The sequence below is a fragment of the Motacilla alba genome, chromosome 3, assembly GCF_015832195.1.
Source record: "Motacilla alba alba isolate MOTALB_02 chromosome 3, Motacilla_alba_V1.0_pri, whole genome shotgun sequence".
In the NCBI taxonomy this organism is placed as follows: domain Eukaryota; kingdom Metazoa; phylum Chordata; class Aves; order Passeriformes; family Motacillidae; genus Motacilla; species Motacilla alba.
This window is the reverse complement of record NC_052018.1, coordinates 5,487,384-5,508,707: the sequence shown is the minus strand read 5'-3', so window position 1 is coordinate 5,508,707 and position 21,324 is coordinate 5,487,384. Positions and strand designations below refer to the sequence as shown.

Genomic DNA, 21,324 nt, shown 5'->3' with positions numbered 1-21,324 from the left:
TTCAAAAATTCAGTGTGGGTTTGGCTGAGGGACCTCCCACATCTTTGACTCCAAGGTAATACTTTGGAAAGGCCAGGATCCACATACAGAATGACACTCCAGCTTACTATTTATACTCCTGCATTACTCCAGAATAATTTATACTGCTCCAGACCACAGAAGGCCACATTTTGGATCAAAACTCCAGTGAGCTGTATGAACACAGATGAAGAGGCCATGGCTGAACTTTCTCAACAAGGGCTTGAAATAAAAGTGAGTTTCTTTTGAAGCTCTAATCATGATAGTATTTTACACATCAAAATCTGCTCTGTTCACCCACCTCCAAACAGACACATGCCCACCCAGGCACCCATCAGAAAAGGAGTCTGTTTACCTGAAAGGTGTGGAAAGCACAGTATTTGGAGTCTGAACAACCTGTTTCTGCGGTGTTACCCCTGAAAAGTCACTTTCATGCAAGGGAGTATTAAGACCTCCTTTTAGGGGAGTATCCACATTTGTGAGAGCCATCAGATTCTGGGCCTCCTGTGTAACAGACAACACAAGCAGTGCTTCACCAAGACATTCACAGTCACGTTTAACAGATTCAGTAGCATAACAGCTACTGCAGCAGAACAGCAGAAGAGTTATTTGAATATCAGTTTCTGGAAAATGTTTAAAATTTCTTAGCTTTAACACCCATACACTGGTATTTATAAACCCTACTGTTCCACTTGAGAGGCATTTGAACTTCATTTCCAGTAAAATAAGTATAAACTGGAGTTGCAAAAATGAGTGTGTTACTTATTGTTTCAGCTTCCTTCAGTTTGCCAGACTCCATAAATCTCCAAGATTTGTTAGTGACTGAACACTCAAGTAATCCTAAGAAGGGATTAAAAAAGGGAAGAGCACAGTTAAACTCTGAAACCTGAATTCAATCAACTTTATCCAAACTGCACTTCAAAGACAATGTTCCAAAAGAGATGGTCACTATTCAGATTTTTGGTCCATGACTCAACTGAGGCTTTTATGAATAGCCCCTTTCTTTATTTCATTTTTCCTTATTACAGTGAAGAATTAAGTCTTTCTGAAAATGAGCTAATTATACTACTGCAAATAGCAAATATATTCCCAGAAGACCACTAATCCACCTATGTATATGCATAATGCTGTGACACTTATAATAAACTCCATTTGAAGGTGAGACTGACCATTCCTGCACACATTGTACAGACTTAGGTAATGATCTGCAGAGCCAGGAATTTTCGCTTTCTCCTATCATGGAACTGCTGAAATACAGCTCGTGGTCAGCTCAGAGGGTTTTTGAGTTTTTTGTTTTGGAGTGGGATTTTTGGGGTCTTGTTTTGTCCTACACATTAGCTGCACTGATTTAATTCATCTATTTCCACGTACTCAACAAAATGTTACTCAACATAACCAGTTTTTGAAAAATCCAGGCAATCAGAGGTTGCAAAGGCAGCTTTTGGCTAACCTAAGTTTTAAGCCAATAAAGTGCTATGAAAATATTCTTGCATTGTTGCAGTTAATTACTACTTGTTATTTGAAATAAACATTGGACAACATAGAATACACTGTTTTAAGGAGATGAACTCGTACATCTTCAGCACTGAGAGACACACAAGGAAGGAAAAATTATGCAAGACTGCAGGAGAATGGTTAAAAGCTTCACACAATATATGACTAAAAGAAAAAGAATCAGAATGTTTTGAAATACAGGGACAACAGATCAAATACAAGCAGATCTGCTTTATGCCCTTCAGAGTGTCCTGAAGATGGGGATTGCTTCAAATCCCAACACTGCACATAATTTAAGGAGTGTTTCTCCGGAACTTACACCTTCTACTCAGTTGACTCCTGCTCCAAAATTTAAAACCCATCCTGTACACTTATACTCTACCTGCAGGATCCTGTCCTGGGCTGCTGGAGTTTTGGGGGTCCTCAGAGCTATGCTGTTGTTGGTTACATTATATTCAGAGAGAAGAGTGCTGGAAGCTGAGTTTGTGATTCCAGATTCCTCAGCAGTCTGCCGTGCAATCTCACTTGCTTGGCCAACTTTCACAACTTCTTCAAGTTCTGTATCAGATATCTTTGAAAGAGAAAATCCCAAGGCACAGTAAGATACAATGTTGCTATGAGATCCATTCAATAAAACAGAAAGCACGGTTTTAGTGGCTTTATAAGTTGTTTATCATCAGTAAACACCCCACCTGAGGAGCTGGAAGCACCAGTTTACTCCTTTTCTTGGTAAATTCTGACACTCCACTGGTCTGCAGAATAGCTGAGGGCAAGTCTGACTCTTTTTTCCGTTTCATGTGTTGCTTGTCCTTTTTGCGCTCTCTTCCCTCCCTCTCGCTGTTATTATGGAAAACAGGATCATTTCAGAACACACAGAGCAGCTACAAAGCAAAGCAAACGAGCCAAGAGCAAAAAGGCTGTACCCTGTTCAAACACTGGATACGCTGAAATAAAACCCTGCAGGAATAGTGGAACACCTTGTGGGTGATTGGATGTGATCTGCAGATCTTGCAGCAGAACCTACTACATGGCAGTATAATGCTTTTAAATCATGGAATTAGCCAACAGATTTAGCTTTTAGGCTGAAAAACCACAATAAACAGAATCCATGAAAAAATATCAGGCCAAGAATTTAGACAGTAAAAATAAGGGAATGTGAAGAGTCTTTTTCTCCAGTAGCTGCTAAGGGAAGGTGAATATTTTCTTTTGCGGAAAGTGGAAACTAATTTCTCTTCAGTCTTTAATAAAAATGGCATTTCCTTCAAACAGCAATGGAGACAGTCAGTGAAATCATAACCTTCAGTCTGAAGCTCCTGCCTGACCCTCTGAACAAAGAGCCATGCAGAAAAATCAGTTAGTAATGCCACATGAGTTAATAAACCAAACTGTACATGGCACTGGACTCTCTCAGTAAAAAGCAGTTTTGGCAGTAGTGGGAAATGCAACTGTACAATTAAGTATGTACCCAAGAGTAGCATTTAACTTCTCAACTACACTTTTGGGGATTTTTTGGGGGGGATGGAGAAAAATTAAGCATTTAAGGACCTCAACTTAAGAACAACTCCATCAGAAGTAATATTGCTTATAGGAGTAGATTTGTAATCATCATAAGATTATTATTTAAAAGACACTAAATACACAAGCAAATAAACTGCTAAAAATCTCAAAAAAATAACATTTCAACTTAAAGAGCAATGACATGTGTGAGAAACATTATTCTGATAAAAGGTGAACTAGAAGAAAGAAAAAAGGTGATCCTAGACAATAGGTGAACTAGACGTTGTGGAAAGATAAAACACAGAAAACTGAAAAGGCAGAGGCCACCTGCACTTGCATCTGTTCCATGGAAAATACATTTCCCACGCACACTATGTTCCCAGGACTTAACACAAAGATATATGGGTTGCTTTTTTTTTCAAATATGCTGTTCCCTCCTTATTACAACACACACTTACGATCTTAATTCTCCATCCAGGTCTTGCTGACGCAGTCTCCTGAAATCTGCATCCAGGGACTGATAATTTTCTTCTGATGTATCATAAAAACCAGGGGCAGGCTTCTTTTCAAATGGAATTTCTGCATTGTAATCCACACCTCTCTTCTTTTTTCTTTTCTTCTGGATCTCAATTCCAGCAGCGCGAAGTTCTCGTCTTTTCTGGAGAGCAGCAAGACGTCTAAAGAAACAGTAACACCACATGATTTAAAGTGATGAATATAAAGAAAAGAAGTCCCAGGATATGAAACCAAATATAAGTTTACCGAGCTTCTTCCAGCTGCTTCTCCCTGGCTTTCCTCTTGGCCTTCTTTCCCTGTGTATTCGCCAAACGTGCTCGAGCCTCAGACAGCATTTCAAGCTCATCTACAATAGCACAGATAAATACAGCAGTGAATCTGCACTTAAAAAATTAGAGGAAAAAAGTGACATTAAAATCAGAAAAACCATCTTTAAAAGCTGAATCAATCAATCACAGGCATTCTGTGCCATCACTAATCTCCAAGTTGTCCCAACATATTTACTGTATCACTGGCCAGGTGTAATGAAGACTTTTAGAAAAAAAGCTCCATGTTGAAAATAGTATCAATAAGTATCAACACCAAATCAAAATATTTACATAAAAAGGCCAATTGACCACATTAATGAAAGTAAAACTTCATTTACATCTTAATCTAAGAGTACTATCTTGAGAACTTGTTAATTGCATTTACTTCCAGAGCTGAGAGTGCTGTTTTTGTGAACCTGTTTGAAACCACCAATGGTTCATTCATGGAATTTTAACAATGTGCATTTTTCAGTTTATAACATTGCTCTGTGCAAGGGGAAAAAAAAGGAAGTCAGGCAGTCCTGTGCTTCAGCATGGATTCATCTGAGAGGTGTGAGCTGATGGAAAACAATGAAGATACAGAATGCAAACGAGCAGAGCAGTTGTGAAAGTAAAGAACAGCCAGTCATGGTAACAGATGAAGGTGATAGATAAGGAGGCAAAAGCACACCAAGAAAAGGAAAACTGGAAAAGTAGAACTGACTGGCCAGATACAGAAATAAGACAAAATCTGCAAGTAAATTAATGACTGTGGTTAAGGCGGTGGTGGACAAAAAGAAAAGAAGAAACTAAGGGACAATAAGTGTGTAAACAGAAAAATCAAACAGATCAGATTTCTGTCAAAAACAGTAAACACACTCCTAACTCACCTTCATCCATGTCAATGGGATCTGGCCTGGCTGGCTTGGTTTCTGGATTTGGATCGATTTCTCCAGGTTTCAGTTTCCGAGGATCATCAGCAGTTTCTTCCTCATTGTCTCTCTGAGCAGCTTTGTCCCTAAAAACACATGGTAGATGTTTGTTTTCCAGCTCTTTTGTTTTCCCCCAGGATCACAATAACCACCCCTTAAATGTCTCCAAAGACTGATTATAAAGCAGTAACCTCGTGGCCTGTACAATACAGTAAATCTGTTATACAATTCACAAGCGTGGTACAGTTCCATAATCTTAAACAAGACAAGAGAAAGAAACCAACACAGTATTATATTACAACAATAAAATATTTTATAAAATACAATACTGATATAGCTAGTAGTAAAGAAATTCCCATAGGTAATCTTTAATAATAAAAACAAGAATTCCAGCAGTGTGACAAAATTAAAAAATCAAATTTTATATTATGTTTTTTCTACTCAACCAATTGCACCAGAATTAAGAATGCTCACAAGGGAAAACGGTACATTCTTTCTCTTCTCGTGGCCAAAAGAAACTCTTTGTAGCAGAGAGGGTATCTGCACATTCAGCCATTTCAACGTGTGTTTTACGTCTCTTTTCTTTCTCACATACCCACTCCTGCTGATCAGCCAGTCAAAAAATGCCCATGCAGCCTAAGAAAAGCATAAATCTTGGCAATCCCTTAGCCAGAATGACCAGGAGCAGGAAGAGATACACCTATCTCTATTCAAGCTGCTCTCCAGCTTCCAGGAGCTTCTTTCAAGCTAGACACAAGTGACTGAACACAATCTCTAAAAGTTGCTTACAAAAGGACTCAGCCAACTTGAAACCACCCTAATTTACCGTGGGAGAAGGGAATGACACACTGCTACAACTCCACGGATTTTCTGGGTACTCTTGGCTAGATTTTCCTCTAGGCAAGCAGAAACTCACAGCAGAAATTCATAGTGCTCCAAGCACTGCGCAGCAGTTCTCCCAATGATGGGGGCGATGGTTCTCCACTGGGTTGGCATCAACTTGGCCAGGTGCAACAGTTTCTCCTCCTCCTCCCGAGACCACTCTGTCTTTTTGATGCTCGGGTCCAGCCATTCGTACCTGTAGTAAGGGAAAAAATTCGGGATGGCAGATCCAAGTTATCCCTTGATTTGTCTTCAAGACGGTTGTAATGACACATGTATTTGAGCTTTAAAATGTATTATTTATCCAGCACTCTTCATACAGATACTGCCTCTTCTTCCTTTTCCTATCTCTATTCTGGCAAAGTAAAAAGTGACAGAATTAATCCTGAAAAAGGAAAGTAAAAATTGTAACTATCAAAATAGAGAAATGGTAGAATTGTTTGGTCTGGAGCCTCCAACAATTATCTTACTAATCCTCAACCGTGCCAGTACTGTTATCTCTACAAGAAGTATTCTATTAAATATGTGTAGTTCAGTACTTGAAAATTAAGTCTGATTCTCAAATACATTTATGCTGCATCAGTTTAAAGCTCCTATTTTTCATAAAATACTAAATTTCACAGTGCAATTTCTTAACATTTACTCTCAAGCCAAACTCCCATTACATGAAATTAGAAAATTATATGTAAGAGAGATTAGTATCTTACAATTTCACTTCCTTGGCAATATCCACTGATTAAAACATGTTTAAATAAAGGGGAAAAATAATGTTTATATTTTAAACTCATCCTGCATTTGCTAACACTGCAGTCACTGGCAAACAGAACATCTGGCTATTTTTTTTCCAATTACTTTCAAGCAGTAAGAATTTGAAGTTTCCATGATAAAATCAAGCAGTGTTAAAACTGTTGTTGGTCTGTGGACATAAGTCAGTCTGTGGTAACATTTTTTCCTAAATTTCCACTAATTATGAAGGTCATATTCCCAGGCACAGCACCTCTCACTTACCATCTGGCTTTGCACTGCTTTGCTGATTTCCTGTGCAATAATGAGGCAATTCGAGACCACTGGTTTTTGCCATATTTCATAACAGCTGCTTTCAGAATTTCATCCTTGAAAAAACCATAAATAAATACCCTTATGGACTGAAAAACAGAAAGTCTAAGCTCAAGCAAAGGAGAACATGGTAAATTTCATGGGCTGTCCCAGAGGAAACAGCATAACACAGCATAACACTGCTACTTTTGTTCCATTTTCTTCTCAAGAAAAATGAGGATTTGCATTTCAAAGGTCATGACATCCATAAAGATTAAATGAAACAGACACATGGTTATTGTTCCAAACATCATATATCCAACAGCACTTCCCAAATGATTATTTTCAATGCTCTCTAATGCACTAGTGTTTAAAGGCTCTGTAGGTCTTCCCTGAAGGACAGCAAGAGAGGTAAGGAAGTGTTTATCTGGTAATGACATCACAATTGGAAAAAAAAGTAGAATCGGCAGATATCCCTGGCTGTCTTGTTTTAAATAATACTAGAAAAGTATCTGGTTTTTGCATTTTAATACAACTGGAATAAAAATGTAATAGATTCAGTTTGGGAGACAGGTTTTTCACATAAAATGAATTGTGCACTGAGTTTGATCAAAAGCCAGAAGTGCAACCAATTGTCTGTCAATGCATCCATCAATCCCTCTCTCCCTTTCTCGACAGATGGGTTCATTATTTCTGGTTTATTCAGAAGTGATATTTTAAATGCATTGAAGCTATTCTTACACTCCTATGTCCCTGTCCCATACCCAATGAGTCTGACACTGTCTCCACAGACACCTCCCAGAGAACAGCAGCTTTAACTGTGAGCTTATCATCAGCTCTTGATCTGGCTTGAGCTGCTACAGGCAACAATTCATGTGATTACTGTTCTGAAATAAATAATAAATCCTCCCGTGTGGTTTTTTTTAACTTACTTGGTGCTCTACGGCACACAGGAGCTGTACCAGTGACATGAACAGGCTTTTTCTGTGTGTAATGGATCATTTTATGAAAGACCTGGTATCACCTGATCCCCCTTTCTCTGTCTTTAATGCTGTATGTCTAATCAAAATGTTAAAAAAAAAATAAAATTCCAACACCTCTTTCATCTCTGGTACAAAAGCCCACTTGGCCACTGGAACAGGCTCCTCAGGGCAGTGGCCACAGCCCCAAGCCTGCCAGAGTCCAAGCAGCATTTGGACAATGCTCTCAGGCACAGGGTGGGATTTTTTGGGGGTGTTCTGTGCAGGAGCTGGACTCTATGGACCCTTCCCACCCGGGATGTTCTGTGATTCCATTTAATGCACTGCTTTTTCTCTTCACCTGTCACCAAAATTTATCGAGTATGGAAGACCCTAAGAATGGGGTGAAGACAATGTGAGTTTTCCTGTCCCCAGCTGACCCCAAATTAGCTGCTTCCTGGCACACCACTGATGCAGCACAAGTGCTTAAAAGCACACACAGAACATTTTATCATCTATTACTTTTTCCTCACTGCTTCCTGGAACCACGTACATGCCTGGTGTTCACAGTATGCAGTGACAGAGTTCTGGATTTCACAGTGCCAGGAACATCCTTTTTCTTTAAACATGCATCTAATAAAACTGATATCCTTGATTTCTCATGTTATTTATTTTTTTTTTCATGACCACTTGCGGTTCAGAAAGCTTGTGATAGCAAAATTGGAGGGATTTGTTCTTTTTTGGAACAGTAACTTCTGTGTACAGGATTCTTGGGGCTGCAGATGAAGAGCCCACACACACTGACAAGAAACAGACTGAAGTTGCACCAGGGCTTTAGATTACTTATTAGGATTTTTTTTCCCATGGAAAGGGTGGTAAAGCATTGGAACAGGCTGCTCAGGGTGGTACTGGAGTCACCATTCCTGGAAATGATACAAAAACCATGTGGACGAGGCACTTAAGGACAGGTTAAATGGTGAACATGGTGGTGGTGCTGGGTTGATGGCTGCACACTTGGTGATCTTAAGTATTTTCCAATCCTAAAAATTGTACGACTCTATCATTTCCACATTTGGAAATATCTTTAAGGGCAAGAGAATCCTGCTGCTTCGCTCCCCTAGAGCATAAGAAACCCGCCTATGGAGCACAAGTTACACTCCAGCCTGTGAGAGGCTCATCTCCAAGCACAGCACAGCCCATGCTTCCACTCCAGTGGCAGTGGGAACAGATTCTCTGGGGCAGAAGGACACAACACACACATGGCTGAGCTTCCCAATCTGCAGCCCAAGGGAAACAGAACACCAGTGTGACCTTGTGACCTCTGCCCACTGAGGCAGCAGGAAGGAGGAAGGCACAGGGGGGAATGCAACCCAACACAGAGCCAAGGAATCACAGAATCAGTTAGGTTGGAAAAAGCCTCTCAGATCACTGAGTTTAATCTACATCTGATCACCAACATGTCAATGAGGCCATGACACTCAGTCCCACATCCAGTCTTTCCTTAAACACTTTCAGGGACAGAGACTCCATCACCTCCCTGGGCAGCCCATTCCAATACCCAGTCATCCTTTCCTGTGAAAAAAATTCTTCCTAACGTCCAACCTAAACCTTTCCTGGTACACTTTGAGGCCATGTCCTCTTGTCTTGTCGCTTGTTGCCTGGGAGAAGAGCCCGATCCCCACCTTGGCGTCCCCTCCTGTCAGGGAGTTGTGGAGAGCCAGAAACCCCCCCCTGACTGAGCCCCTCCAGCTCCCTCAGCTGCTCCTCATCAGACCTGCGCTCCAGACCTTTCCCCAGCTGCTCTGCCATTCCCTGGACTTGCTCCTGCAGTTCCCAAATCCCCGATGTCCCGGCACAGCGGCTCCAGCAGAGCCCACCCTGCCCCGGGATACCCCAACACCTGAGCCCCCCGCGCAGGCGCACCACGACACCCGCCCCCTGCCGCGCCTGCGCACCAGTGCGGGCTCCCCCCCCCCCACACCACCTGCCCGGCCCTGAGGGGGGACGAGGGCTCGAACCCCGCCGAGCCTTACCTCGGTGTTCCGCCAAACACCGCCTTTAATCATAATCCGCGGCATCTTGGCGGCGAAGGCAGGCGGGGACGAACCCCTGGAGCGAGAGAATGGAGAGGGGGCGGGAGCGCCACTGGCGCCAGCGGAGCCGGCTGAGACGGCGCACGGTCGCCCTCAGGGGCAGCGGGTGCCGAAGGCGAGGGAAGCGGGGCCGGCTGCTCGGCCAGGAAAGCGGGAAGCGGGTCCGGCGGCTTTTCCAGGGGAAGTGAGGCCGCTGCTTCTCCAGGGAAGCGGGTTCGGCGGATTCGCGCATGCGCAGCCCCCCCGCGTGTCCTGAGGCGGCGCTCCGCGGTAGCGCCGCCTGCCGGCCGGAGGAGCGCACGGCGGAGGGGCCCGGCCGGCGCCTGGGCGTTCATTACACTCTTCCAATTCCCCCAAGGGACGCAAATGAGGGAGCAAAGGGACAGCGGAAGGAAATCACATCTCCCCGGTGTTCCTTAGCAAGGTGTTTCGTAAATTTCAGGAAAAAGCCCCCTGCGTTTATGTGTGGAATAAATTCTTGGCTGTGAGGGTAGTGAGGCCCTGGCACAGGTTGCCCAGAGAGGCTGCGGCTGCCCCATCCCTGGTGGTGTCCAGGGCCAGGTTGGACAGGGCTTGGAGCAGCCTGGGATCGTGGAAGGTGTCCCTGCCCATGGCAAGGGCTGGAATGAGATAATCTTTAAGGTGCCAATGCAAAACTATTCTGTGATTCTACAAGAGAGCAACACTGATAGTGCATTTGCATATACATACACACTAAAGGAAGGTGTACAAGGCACATAACCTGAATTTGGGAAATTTTCATAGGTAAGTACTCATGTCAGTCTCAACAGGTGAAGGGTTGAGTCTCAAGGAATGGGGATCTCAGCTCAGGACCTGTCTTTGTCCCTCAGCTGTGGTCCCCCAGGTACCTCCAGCCTGGGAGCTGTGTGGCTCAGAAAGGCTCCACTCAATGGGAAGAGCTGGTCTCAGCTCACTGCAGTCTGGAGTGCTCAGAGGGTCTAAAATACCACTGCTTGGGGAGTCACAACACACTTGGCTTTGCTCATAGCAATTTTCCACCCTGGCTGCAGTTCAGGTTGGTAACTTTCTCTGAAAATTCAAAACCTGGGTGGTTATTCAGGTAAGAAAAACAAGTTCCCAAGGCTGTTAAAACCCAGGGAGCTCCTTAGCCAGCACAAGTTCCTGGGAGCAGATAGTGTTTCGGATAAGCTCAAGAGGAGCTCGACTCAGCTTATCAAGGCCAAGCCCTAATGAGCATTTCTGAGACCACAGTGTGGCCCAAACAGGAGGATGCACCACCACACCATATAGATCTGACTCACTATTGTTCATTTACATCACCTCCAGTTTAACTTGCATTCATTTAATTAGCAGATGCACAGCAGGTAAAATGACAGCTTTTTGCCCAATTTGTTGTAACATTTCCCTGTTTTGTCCAAATTCAGGATATGTTCACAGAGAAAATGATGAAACTTATTTGGTTTAAATAGGAAAGTTCATAGTATGACTTAGGAAAGGCTTTGATTTTTGTTTAAACTGCAGGAATAAAAAATATTACACTTCTAGCAATCAAAAAAAATCCAACAGCAGCCTATATCTTCTATGAAACTGAAAATGCCTCAGCCTTTAAATTTCACTGACTTAGCAGACTGAGAATACTTCTGAAACCCCAAAAATCCAGTGGAGTGTATAAGGAACAGAAAGCAACGTCAGGAGTCATTGAACTGCTTATTTTTATTAGAGGCAGTGACTAGGAATAATTATTTTTATAAAATCAATCTCTAACTGAAAATACCTTCTTGTTCTTACTTAAAACTTGAAGAAACTTACATTTACAGACTTTTTCAAAAATTTACTGCAGTTAATTTATCCCCCTAAACCAGGCTCTTTTCATCATTGTTGTACTCCATGCTTTTAAACAACAGTGCTCTATCACATTTAGCCTTTCTAGTCTCATCTAATATAAAGGCTTTCAATTCCTTCAGTATTTTTATTTTCTTTGTAGCTGTTCTTCTCAAATAAATGATCAGAATTGTAATGTAACACAGGTAAAAACGCCTCCAAGCTTGAGTAACCATTAATATTTCCCTGCTTCTCTTTCTTCATACAGGGTAACATTCTTCTTTCTCACAAATGGATTAGGCGGCTCCAAGGTCTAAATCACTCATCTGTAACCACCATGCCTCAGGCATAGATACTTGTCTGACTTTACTGAAGCTGCAAATAACTGGATCACTTGAGTATCTTTGCTGATCTGGCCTTAAATACATTCATCTGTCCATGAGTTTCATGAGTGTTCATGAGTTTCAATCCATTATTGGAAAATTGCCTTCCAAATTGCAGAATGGCTGCAGGAGTTCTGGAAGACAAGCCCCTGCTCAGGCAGGGCTCAATCCAGGACAACAATCCTGGTTGTCCAGGGTTACATCCAGATGGCTTTTAAATAGCTGAAAAGAGGAGAACTCCACTACCTCTCTGGGCAGCCCTTCCCAACCTCTCCTACGTTACCAGAAAGCCTCTACAAGATATTATCTGTATTTCTACAGAAAGATACACATCCAGGAGCAGAAAAAAAAAAAAAGCACTGAGTTCCACATTTATATTCTGTAAATTAAACCACAGGTTTGTTCTGCTGCTCCATGGACTGAGCTGTAGCATTGGAACAGGCTGCACCCAGCCTTTGCTGTTGTCTTTCCTCACACAAGGGGATAACACACTGCTGTGAAAAGCATTTACCGCACTCAAGAGTTCCTAGCACTGCATAACTCCAAAACAAACAAAGATTTGTCTAGATTTGAATATAAATTGGAAGCAGCATCCATCTGGGTTCACTATGCCCTGCACCAACTGCTGCATAGTACAATGGTTCTCACACACGATATTTTAGACTAAGAGTAAAGTCCTTAAACTAATTTTAATTTTAGATATACTGTGAAGGTCTTCAATGTAACTAAACAGCATTCACAATTATCAGCAACTGCTCAGATTAACAGAAGTTATTGGAAAAGTGTTTTATCTATTTTAACAAACAACACAGTAACTACCAACCTGAGAAAAGGTAAGGCATTTCTTACTAGATTAACATTAGACATTCACATAAAATTGAACATTTAAAGATGCCTAGTATCATAAAATATATGTTTCTGGACATTACCATTTTTGTCAGACTACTCAAAAAATTATCAAAACTACAGACAAGGTAACAGCTTAATAAACATCTCATATATACAGACACATGTTAAACATTTAGATGTCACAATTACCCAGTGATGACATGCATATTTTGTTTCTGTAATTTGGTGAGATACTATTTTTTTTCCTCTTACAAGTATTGCAAAAGCACCTGGGAGTAAAGGAGGCAGCTTTCAGCAGATGGGAGGTAGCATTTAGCCTCCAGATACACTGGTAATTTTTATATGAAAAGTTATTACTACAAAATATAACATGCCCTTCCTTCCCTCCCATTACACATTCTTTCAGTTAGAAAAAAGTTTGTTTTTTTTCTTATTAAATCTTTACAAGAAAATAAGTGGTACAGAATAACTGCTTAAACACAGATGAACACTGGCCAAAATAACTGACCTCTACTGAAGCAGTTACTCAAGGATGAAAAAGTGTTTCCAAGATCTTCAGCACAGCCTGTGCTAGAATTGATGTTCCCAGAAACACCTGCAGCAAACCAGTACCCCAAGTGTCCCTTTCTCAACCAATATTCTGCAAGCATCCATTACCAACCATTGTTCTGGGCACAGCAAAGGAACATGAAGCCATGAAGAAACTCAGGACATGCAAACCTGGCCAAAACCAAGCACCAACTTCCAATTCTCAACCTCACATTCCAACGTTGTGCTGCTGCTTATGCTTCTCCAGCAGCTTTTTGGTGGGCAGCACCACATTACACCTTGCACACCTGTACTTCTTTTTGTGTGTTTTTATGTGCTTTTGGAAAGCTTGTTTATCCACCGTGGAATACCTGCACCTCCTGCAGTGCAGCTTGAGGTGAGTCAGCCAGTGGCGCTTGAGGTGGCTGGAGGTGCGGAAAGCCAGGGAGCACTGCCCGCACTGGAACGGCTTCTCCCCCGTGTGGATCCGCAGGTGGAGCTTCAGGTTTCCGCTGTGGGCTGTGCAATAGCCACACTCCTCACACCTGTATGTCTTGACAGGCAGCTCCTTGTGCTCGTAGAGGCAGCCAGGAGAGGAGGTTCCCTCCCCGGTGTGCGAAGCCAGGTGCCGCTTCAAGGACAGCCATTTGCTGGTTGAGTAGTCACAGCTCGTGCACTTGAAATGCTCCACGTTCAAATGTGTGAGTCTGTGCCTCTTCAGGTGACTGGAAGTACGGAACTTCTTCTGACAAACGGGGCAACTGTAGGGCTTCTCACCTGTGTGAGTTCTGATGTGGAGCTCCAGGTTGCTTAAAATGCCAGTAGCATAGCTGCACTCTGAACACTGATATAACAGTGGCTGACTTTGTGCTTGCACATCATTTGCTGTGCCCCTCTGAACACCTTGCTGAACTCCCCAAACTTGTGAACCAAGCAAGGAGCTGTTTAAGCCTTTGCAGGAATCAAAATCCCTTTCTGGATACGTGCCTCTCTGGATTTCATGATGCAATTCCAGATTCTCTAAACACCTCTCTACAAAGAGGCAACTTCCAAGCTCCTCTCCATTTTTCACATGAAGAAGGCTGTGTTTCTGCAAATGGTTTGATGTCTTGAATGTCTCATTGCACTCTTTACACACAAATGGTCTTTCATCCGTATGTATCTTTAGGTGCAGCCTGAAGTTGTTAGGAACAGCAGTAGCATAACTGCAGTGCTGGCATCTGTATGTTTGGAATGTATTTAAATCAGAAGGATATGTATCCTCCAAGTTTTCCACAAGGTTATGAAATGAAGCATTACCTTGCATTTGTGAACGAGTGGTCTCTGATTTGAAGAAAGGCTCCTCTTTGTAAGTGATGGTGTCCATTTGGTAAGAGGTCCGAGGAGCTTCTGATCTGTTTCCAGTAACAGCCAAGCTGTTGCTTCCTTGGCTGTTTTCAAGGAATTTCTTTCCAGGGCATATTTTCTTATTGTCCCACACACCAGCTTCTTGCTCAAACTCCACTTCTGAAGCCAGGATTCCCCCACCCAGACAATCATTTTCTCTACCAAAAAGAGAGTGAGAAACACGGCCTTGAGAACCACCATCAGCTTTGCCTATTGTGCTTGTACAGTAGTTATTGCTCTGACTCGTGTAACCATTAGCCTTTAACTGTTCATGAAATTTCTTGTGAAAGCTGAGATGTTCTTTAGTGTAGAACAGCAGGTTACATTCATCACATGTGTAAGTCTTTGGAGGATTTTCAGTTCTCTTTCTCCCACTCAGGCAGTCGGGCTGCTGTGCTTGGCACATTTCTGTCTCTGCATGTGTCCTCCTGTGCCTCTCCAAGCCTGAGGTGCTGGTGAATGCTACCTGGCAGAGCTCACAGCAATATGGTTTATCCCCTGTGTGGACATGGCTGTGCCTCACCATGCTTGCAAAATACAGTGAAAAAAAGGTGCAGAACCTGCACTGGTAGAGCTTATAGCCAGCATGCCAGTACATGTGATTTAACAGGAAGGACAAGCTGCTGCAGGAGTAATCACACTGAGGGCACTGGTAAGGTGGTCTCTCCTTGTGTCCCTTCATGTGATGAATAAAACTCCTAGGACTGGATGAAACAAAGAAACAAATTCTGCAGGAAAAGCTAACTGGCACGTCCAGAGGTGTAAAGTCCCTTTCAATTTTAATGAAAAATTTCTTGTATTTACTTTCTTTTTTCTTGGTTTCAGATTCTCCTTCAGATCCTTTCTGCCTCCCTTTTCGTGCACTTATTCTATTTTTTCTTGCCTTTTGCAACCTAGCAATCTTCTTATGAAATTTAAGGTGATTCTTAAGATTGAAAGAAAAGAAAAAAGTTTTTTTACAAAAGCAGCATTTATGTATTTTCTTATCTTTATGAGCTGAATAAATGTGTTTCTTCAGGTGCGCACTGCATTTAAACATAGAACTACAAAACCTGCACTTGAAACTCAATCTTTCATTCTCCTTTGTAAAACAAGATGTTTTAGGAAGAGGTGTGATGGTCACACTGTCATTCAGCCATGTTAAACCTTCTTGCTGGCTCTGGAACTCTTCTGGACTTGCACGAGAAGAAACAACTTTTTGTTGCTGGTATCTTTTCTTAGGGAATGGTGTTAACATCTTGTAAATATGCTCTCCAGCAGTATTTGATTCAGCAGAGGTAGAAGCATTCATGTCAGGTTTCCCTACATCTTCTAGATGTTCCTTAAAACTATGACATTCATTAAGAAGTGGATCAGAACAATTATAGGTAGATTCCTCTTCTTCTTTCAAGCCATGTTCCAAAAGAGAACTCAGAGTTTCATCTTCAGATTGGCTTATTTTCCTGTAATCAATTTCATCATCTCCATTCTTTGAGGAATCAGGATCTACAAGGAGATATAAAAAGTCACATATCATACATTCACAAATATTCATATTATTTCACAGTAATAATCCCAGCTTGCCTAATGACTTACTTGCTCTTCATTACTTCTGCTTCCTTATTATTTCCCTCTCTCCATTTTTTCCCTAATGCCTCTCTTCATGCTCCCCTCTGCCCCCAACATTTAAATGTTGCTCCAAATTAGAAGCCACCTTCTCTCCTACTCTCTATTTTCACTCAAGACTCTGAATTTCACAAGACAACATCACATCCAGAACACCCTAATGGCAGAATTCCTATCAAAATATTAACAACAAACTTTTCTAATGCTCCGTTCTCACAATTACCATGCTTTTTCTGCATTTTTATTTTGAGAACATTTTCCTGATCAAAGGACAACCTTTTTTCTCATTGGAGGAGAATGTCAAAGTACCAACATTTTGTAGTTTCACTGCCTTTCACAGGAGTCTGTGAAAGAAGTGAGCACACTCCAGGCAATATTTTCCTTCTGTTGCATTTATGAATCTAATTTAAAATGCTCATCCTAAAAGAACTTGGTTTCTTAGCTTTTCTATACAATATTTTATTTCAAAAACTTGAGGTTTACTGTATTTCTTAAACTCTTGCAATAATCTTATTAATATATTACCTTCCATTTTAACAATTATCTCAAATTCCTTGTGGACTTCTGGTTGTTTCTGTGGACTGCCATCAAAAAGAACACTTGCAATACTGACAGGTTCTTCTTCATGTTTGGGTACCACTACCAATGTCTCCAAAGTGTCAGCTCTGTCACTGTCAGCAGAGGAGAGCAGAGGAGGAATCTTCTCAAAGCCATCATTATCAACACAATCTTCTCCAACAGTGCATTTCACTATCTCTGGAAGCTCTGTTTTGCAAGACAATGTAGGTAACATGCAATTTTGTCCATATTTATCCACGTCTGCATCACACCCATCACTTAATGAGAATTTCGATGTGTTACACGCACTCTCAGCAAGCCATTTCTCCTCAGAGTACTTAATACAATTATCTTCATTTGAAACAGCCTTGTTTGCATCCCAATTGCCTACACTGCTGCTGTCATTTGAAGGCTCCACTTCATTTTTTAGGCAAAGGCTGTTGTTTAATTTAAACTCCTGCTCCACCTCGGGAATGGACGCTTCCTGGTCCTCATCATCATCCTGGAGAAAGTCCTCATCGCTCAGCACCAAGATTGTGATTGGCAGCACAATCTCAAACACCTCGGGCTCTGCGAACAGAAACAGACACAAATATCGCAATTCCCCCAAAAAAACCCCGAAACACCTGACGGCACCGCGTCCACCATAATCCCCACGCATGCCCAGTGCGCATGCGCACGCCCAGCCGGGCCCGCCAATTTGCCCCGTCCGCGCTGTCCCCACTTTCCGCGGTCTCTTGGGCACCGCCGCTGCCGCGGGATCCGCGCTGCGCTCCTGCCCGGGCCAGCAGGCACTTACCGCTGTCTGCGGCCGGCTGCGGGATTCCCTCCGCGCCCGCCTGCGCCACTCCCAGCTCCGTCGGCATCTCCGCGCCGCTGCGCCGCGGGACTCGAGCCAGCGCCGGGCGCGCCTGCGCACCGGGAGCGGGGGGGGGCGGTGCCGCTGGCCCCTCCTGGCTGGGGGGGAGAGGCGGGGGCGCGGCCTGAGGAACGTGTGGGCTGCGACCCGGGGCTTTCAAATATGCCTTAAAATTCAGTTTTAAACGTGCTCATAAGTGTGAGAATCCGTGTCTGGGATTAATAGTAATTATTAGTGTTAATTATAGTAATTAAGAAAAAGTAATTATTAGTGTTATTAACTATTTAGTGCAATACAACGCATAAGTGGTTTAAAAACACTGTTTAATCACCCACGTGGGCCAGGGAGCCCCCAGCCCTGGGCAGAATTATTCGAATGCTCTGTGAAACTTATTCCCAGTTTAAGCAATTTTGATCAGTTGTTACTTCTTTTCCTGTAAAATTAGATCTCAGCTAATACCGATCATATGCTTAAGATTGGAATTGTGCCAACAATAAGGCACTTCCTTGCTGGGTACAGAAAGAATCATAAAATAATTGCAGGCAGGAGTCACAAAAGTCATGGAAACGTAAAACAGCACCTTTGGTATCATCCTGTTCTCCTTGGATGTTCAGGCTGAAAGTGGAAAATATATAAACCTGTGTGCATACATATTTATAGGTATAGAGATGTAGGTCTTTATATAAATACATAAATTTATATACGTGCAGCGTGTCCCTGCCCATGACAGGGTGGTTGGAATGAGATAGTCTACAAGGTCCCGTCCAACAAAAACCATTCCTTAATTCTGTGAGTTGGGGCTGGAGGGGACCTCTGGAGATCATCCAGTCCAAGCCCTCTGGCAAGGCAGGATCACCCGGAGCAGCTGACACAGGAATGTGTTCAGGTGGGTTTGGAATGTCTCCAGAGGACAATCCACAAAATCCCTGGGCAGCCTGCTCCAGTGCTCTGTCACCGTCAACGTAAAGAATCTCTTCCTCATGTCTAGGTGGAACTTGTGTTTAATTTTATGGCCACTTCTCCTCGTCCTGTTGCTGGGCACCATTGTAAAGACCCTGGCACCTTTCTTGGAGATACTTACACAGATTGTTGAGATCCCCTCTCAATCTTCTCTTCACCAGACTAACCAGGCCCAGTTCTACAGTGTCTCCTCATGAGAGATGCTCCAGAGGTCTCATCATCTCTGTGGCCTCTCCAGCAGCTCCTTCTCCTGCCATCCCAGGGATCCCCTCAGCTCTCAGCACCCTGTTCCTGACATAATTTTATCCCCACCCCTAGCTGTGATCCCAAATTCTGCGCTGCTAGAGGATTCCCAGTTTTCATTTTCCAGGCTCAGCACTCTGTAGTGGTGTCTTCCAGAAGAGGGTGGAACATTTAGCCACTCCAATGAGAGGAATTTTCCCTATTCCCTGTCTTCTTCCCCCACTAAAAATCATGGACCCAATTATCTGCCTTAATTTCAGAGCCTTGCACTTCTTGTATATGGAGCTGCACTCATTTGTAGGAACATTTGTTCAGCTTGTGAAATTTAGGTGCCATCTTTTTATTTTCAAATAGAACTGATGAAACCTCGAGGGAGGAGAATTTCCAAAATCCTCCTAACTGGGAGTATTAAATTAGGAACAGGTGAGAGGAAATTAGGAACAGGTGAGAGGAATATTGGCCTCTGTGTTTCAGCTCTGAGAGAGTTTAGGAATCTCTACAGAGTGAGAAGACTTGTTGATCCTCCAAGATGAGTGAAACAGATGCTGGGGTGAGCAGCATGTCTTGTGTAGACTTTTTGCTGCCTGAGCAAGCTACAGCATGTGAAAAAACCAAAGTAAAAAGGTCTCCTCCTGGCAGAACCATCTGAGTCTCCCCCACAAGATGGCTCTGCAGCCACAGGCTCTGGAAGAAGGGAAGAACCTGAAAATACTGGTTGCGTCTCTTTTTTTTAAAGCAGTAACTTTAAAATAATCTCCTTTGAAAGATATCTGCCTCACTAGAAAACCTGCAAAATTCTGCAAAAACTTTACAAATATGTCAATTCAAGCCTTTTTCTTCAAAAGTGGATCTTTCTACTCTTTTTCTTAAAGGAACAGACTATTCCCCTCAGCCTAGTACTTCATGATGCCATCCTGCAGTAAAAGTGACTACGAAATGGCTAAGAAATGAATCTGGTCAGTCTGGGCTTCATCTTCTTCATTACAAGCCCTTTGCACTAAACTATGTTTTGCAAATTCAGCTTGCAACGGAGTGATCGGAACCTGCTTGCAACTGTGCTTGTGCCCACACTCCGGCATAAAAAAAGTTGAGAAAGTGTCTTGTAAGGAATAGGATGGGGGGAAAATGGCTTTAAGATGAAAGAGGGTGGATTTAGAATGGATATTAGGAAAAAAAAATCTTCCCTTTAATGGTGGTGATGCCCTGGCAGAGGTTGCCCAGAGAAGCCCCATTCCTGGAAGTGTTCCAGACCAGGTTGGACAGGACTTGGATCAACCTGGTCTAGTGAAAGGTGTCCCTGCCCATGGCAGGGGCTTGGAATGAGATGATTCTTAAGGTTTCTTCCAAACCAAACCATTCTGTGATTATGTGAAATATTAGATACCATGAGAAATGGAAGCAACCCCAATGAATTGTGATTATTTGAAGTGTGAATTTTTGACATTTTTTATGGCCAGAATGGTGGCACAGAGTTACCTCAACTAACATAAGATAGCGACCTAAAAAGTGTAACTTGAGACTGTGTAGACACCTTAGGCTGCAAGTGGGTTTTATCCTCTTGCATTTAATCCTGTATGTTGGAAGGACTTGTGCCAGTAATTTTGTAAGGTCTTACATCAGTATCCTTCACTTTACAAGCCTGGGCACATAACAAAAAATGAAGCTGGAAATACTGAACAAAAAGCCTGAAAGTTGAGGCATAAAAGATGTCACTTTTAGACCAGGGAGTCAGAGAATTGTTCCTGGGAAACTTACATTGTTAGGTGCATAATGTAAATTCATATGGTCTGGCAACAAGAGAAGTGGTAGCTGAATACAAATACAGCTGGAAAAGCTTAGAAAAGTGTCTGGGTAAGTTGCAAATGAAGTTAGTGATCAATATCAGCTAATATAAAGAGGGAAATATCTCCAGAAGGGTTGCTCAGCCCAGTTTCAGCTGGGAGCTTTTTAACAGCCCAGGTGTTGCAGTAACAAATCAAGGCCTAGTAACTAAATGGATTCTTTCACTGTAAAACCTGCTGGTTTGTTTTTCTCTTTCTCATACTGCCATTGACTCTTTTTTTTTTTTTTTTTTGTCCCTTTTTGAAAACAGGTCCACTGAAGTCTGCTCCAGAGGGAAGAGAAGAAAACACATCAATGAGGACAAAGAACTGAGCAGCACTTAGGCACAGAGCCTTCTCACACCAAATGCCCACAGAGAGATGCAGCTGAGGATTGAGAGTCACACAAAATCCCAGCACAGTCTTCTTTGCAATACCTTCTGCCCCAAGCAGATCTCCTTATCACTAAGTTCACCTTGAACTTGTGGAAACTCCAAGTCTAGGAAAAAAATTCAGTCTTATGGTTAGGGCACAGGAGTCAGGAAGTTTGATTTCCATTTCTGTTTTTTTCTGCAGGTTTGTGAAAATCCATATTGTTTGCATAGTGTTTCAAGCTC

General features: G+C 42.5%; 2 protein-coding genes across 2 annotated transcripts in view; both read right to left on the bottom strand.

Moving 5' to 3' along the window:
• Nucleotides 1–9,928, bottom strand: part of CDC5L (cell division cycle 5 like) — a 31,219-nt gene extending 21,291 nt beyond the window's left edge. Inside the window, exons 1-9 of the mRNA XM_038132786.1 lie at nucleotides 9,654–9,928; nucleotides 6,635–6,738; nucleotides 5,661–5,822; nucleotides 4,703–4,830; nucleotides 3,772–3,871; nucleotides 3,468–3,686; nucleotides 2,205–2,349; nucleotides 1,895–2,083; nucleotides 374–522 (exon numbers count right to left, since the gene is read on the bottom strand). Coding sequence (XP_037988714.1) covers nucleotides 374–522; nucleotides 1,895–2,083; nucleotides 2,205–2,349; nucleotides 3,468–3,686; nucleotides 3,772–3,871; nucleotides 4,703–4,830; nucleotides 5,661–5,822; nucleotides 6,635–6,738; nucleotides 9,654–9,698 — 1,241 coding nt within the window. The 5' untranslated portion in view covers nucleotides 9,699–9,928. The remainder of the gene's footprint in view (nucleotides 1–373; nucleotides 523–1,894; nucleotides 2,084–2,204; nucleotides 2,350–3,467; nucleotides 3,687–3,771; nucleotides 3,872–4,702; nucleotides 4,831–5,660; nucleotides 5,823–6,634; nucleotides 6,739–9,653) is intronic.
• A 1,462-nt stretch (nucleotides 9,929–11,390) lies between these two features.
• On the bottom strand, nucleotides 11,391–17,741 carry LOC119699698 (zinc finger protein 808-like). The gene is made up of 3 exons (XM_038133552.1): nucleotides 17,625–17,741; nucleotides 16,793–17,395; nucleotides 11,391–16,147 (listed from the first exon to the last, which is right to left on the bottom strand). Exons 1-3 carry the CDS (start codon nucleotides 17,689–17,691, stop codon nucleotides 13,506–13,508), a joined length of 3,312 nt encoding a protein of 1,103 aa, XP_037989480.1. The 5' UTR covers nucleotides 17,692–17,741; the 3' UTR covers nucleotides 11,391–13,505.
• Between the last annotated feature and the right edge of the window lie 3,583 nt (nucleotides 17,742–21,324).

Coding starts and splice junctions, on each gene's coding strand:
- LOC119699698 (XM_038133552.1), bottom strand. CDS start 17,691: ATGCCGACGGAGCTGGGAGTGGCGCAGGCGGGCGCGGAGGGAATCCCG. Junction 17,396..17,624: donor GCAGCCGGCCGCAGACAGCG/GTAAGTGCCTGC, acceptor TTCTGTTCGCAG/AGCCCGAGGTGTTTGAGATT. Junction 16,148..16,792: donor GATAATTGTTAAAATGGAAG/GTAATATATTAA, acceptor ATCTCCTTGTAG/ATCCTGATTCCTCAAAGAAT.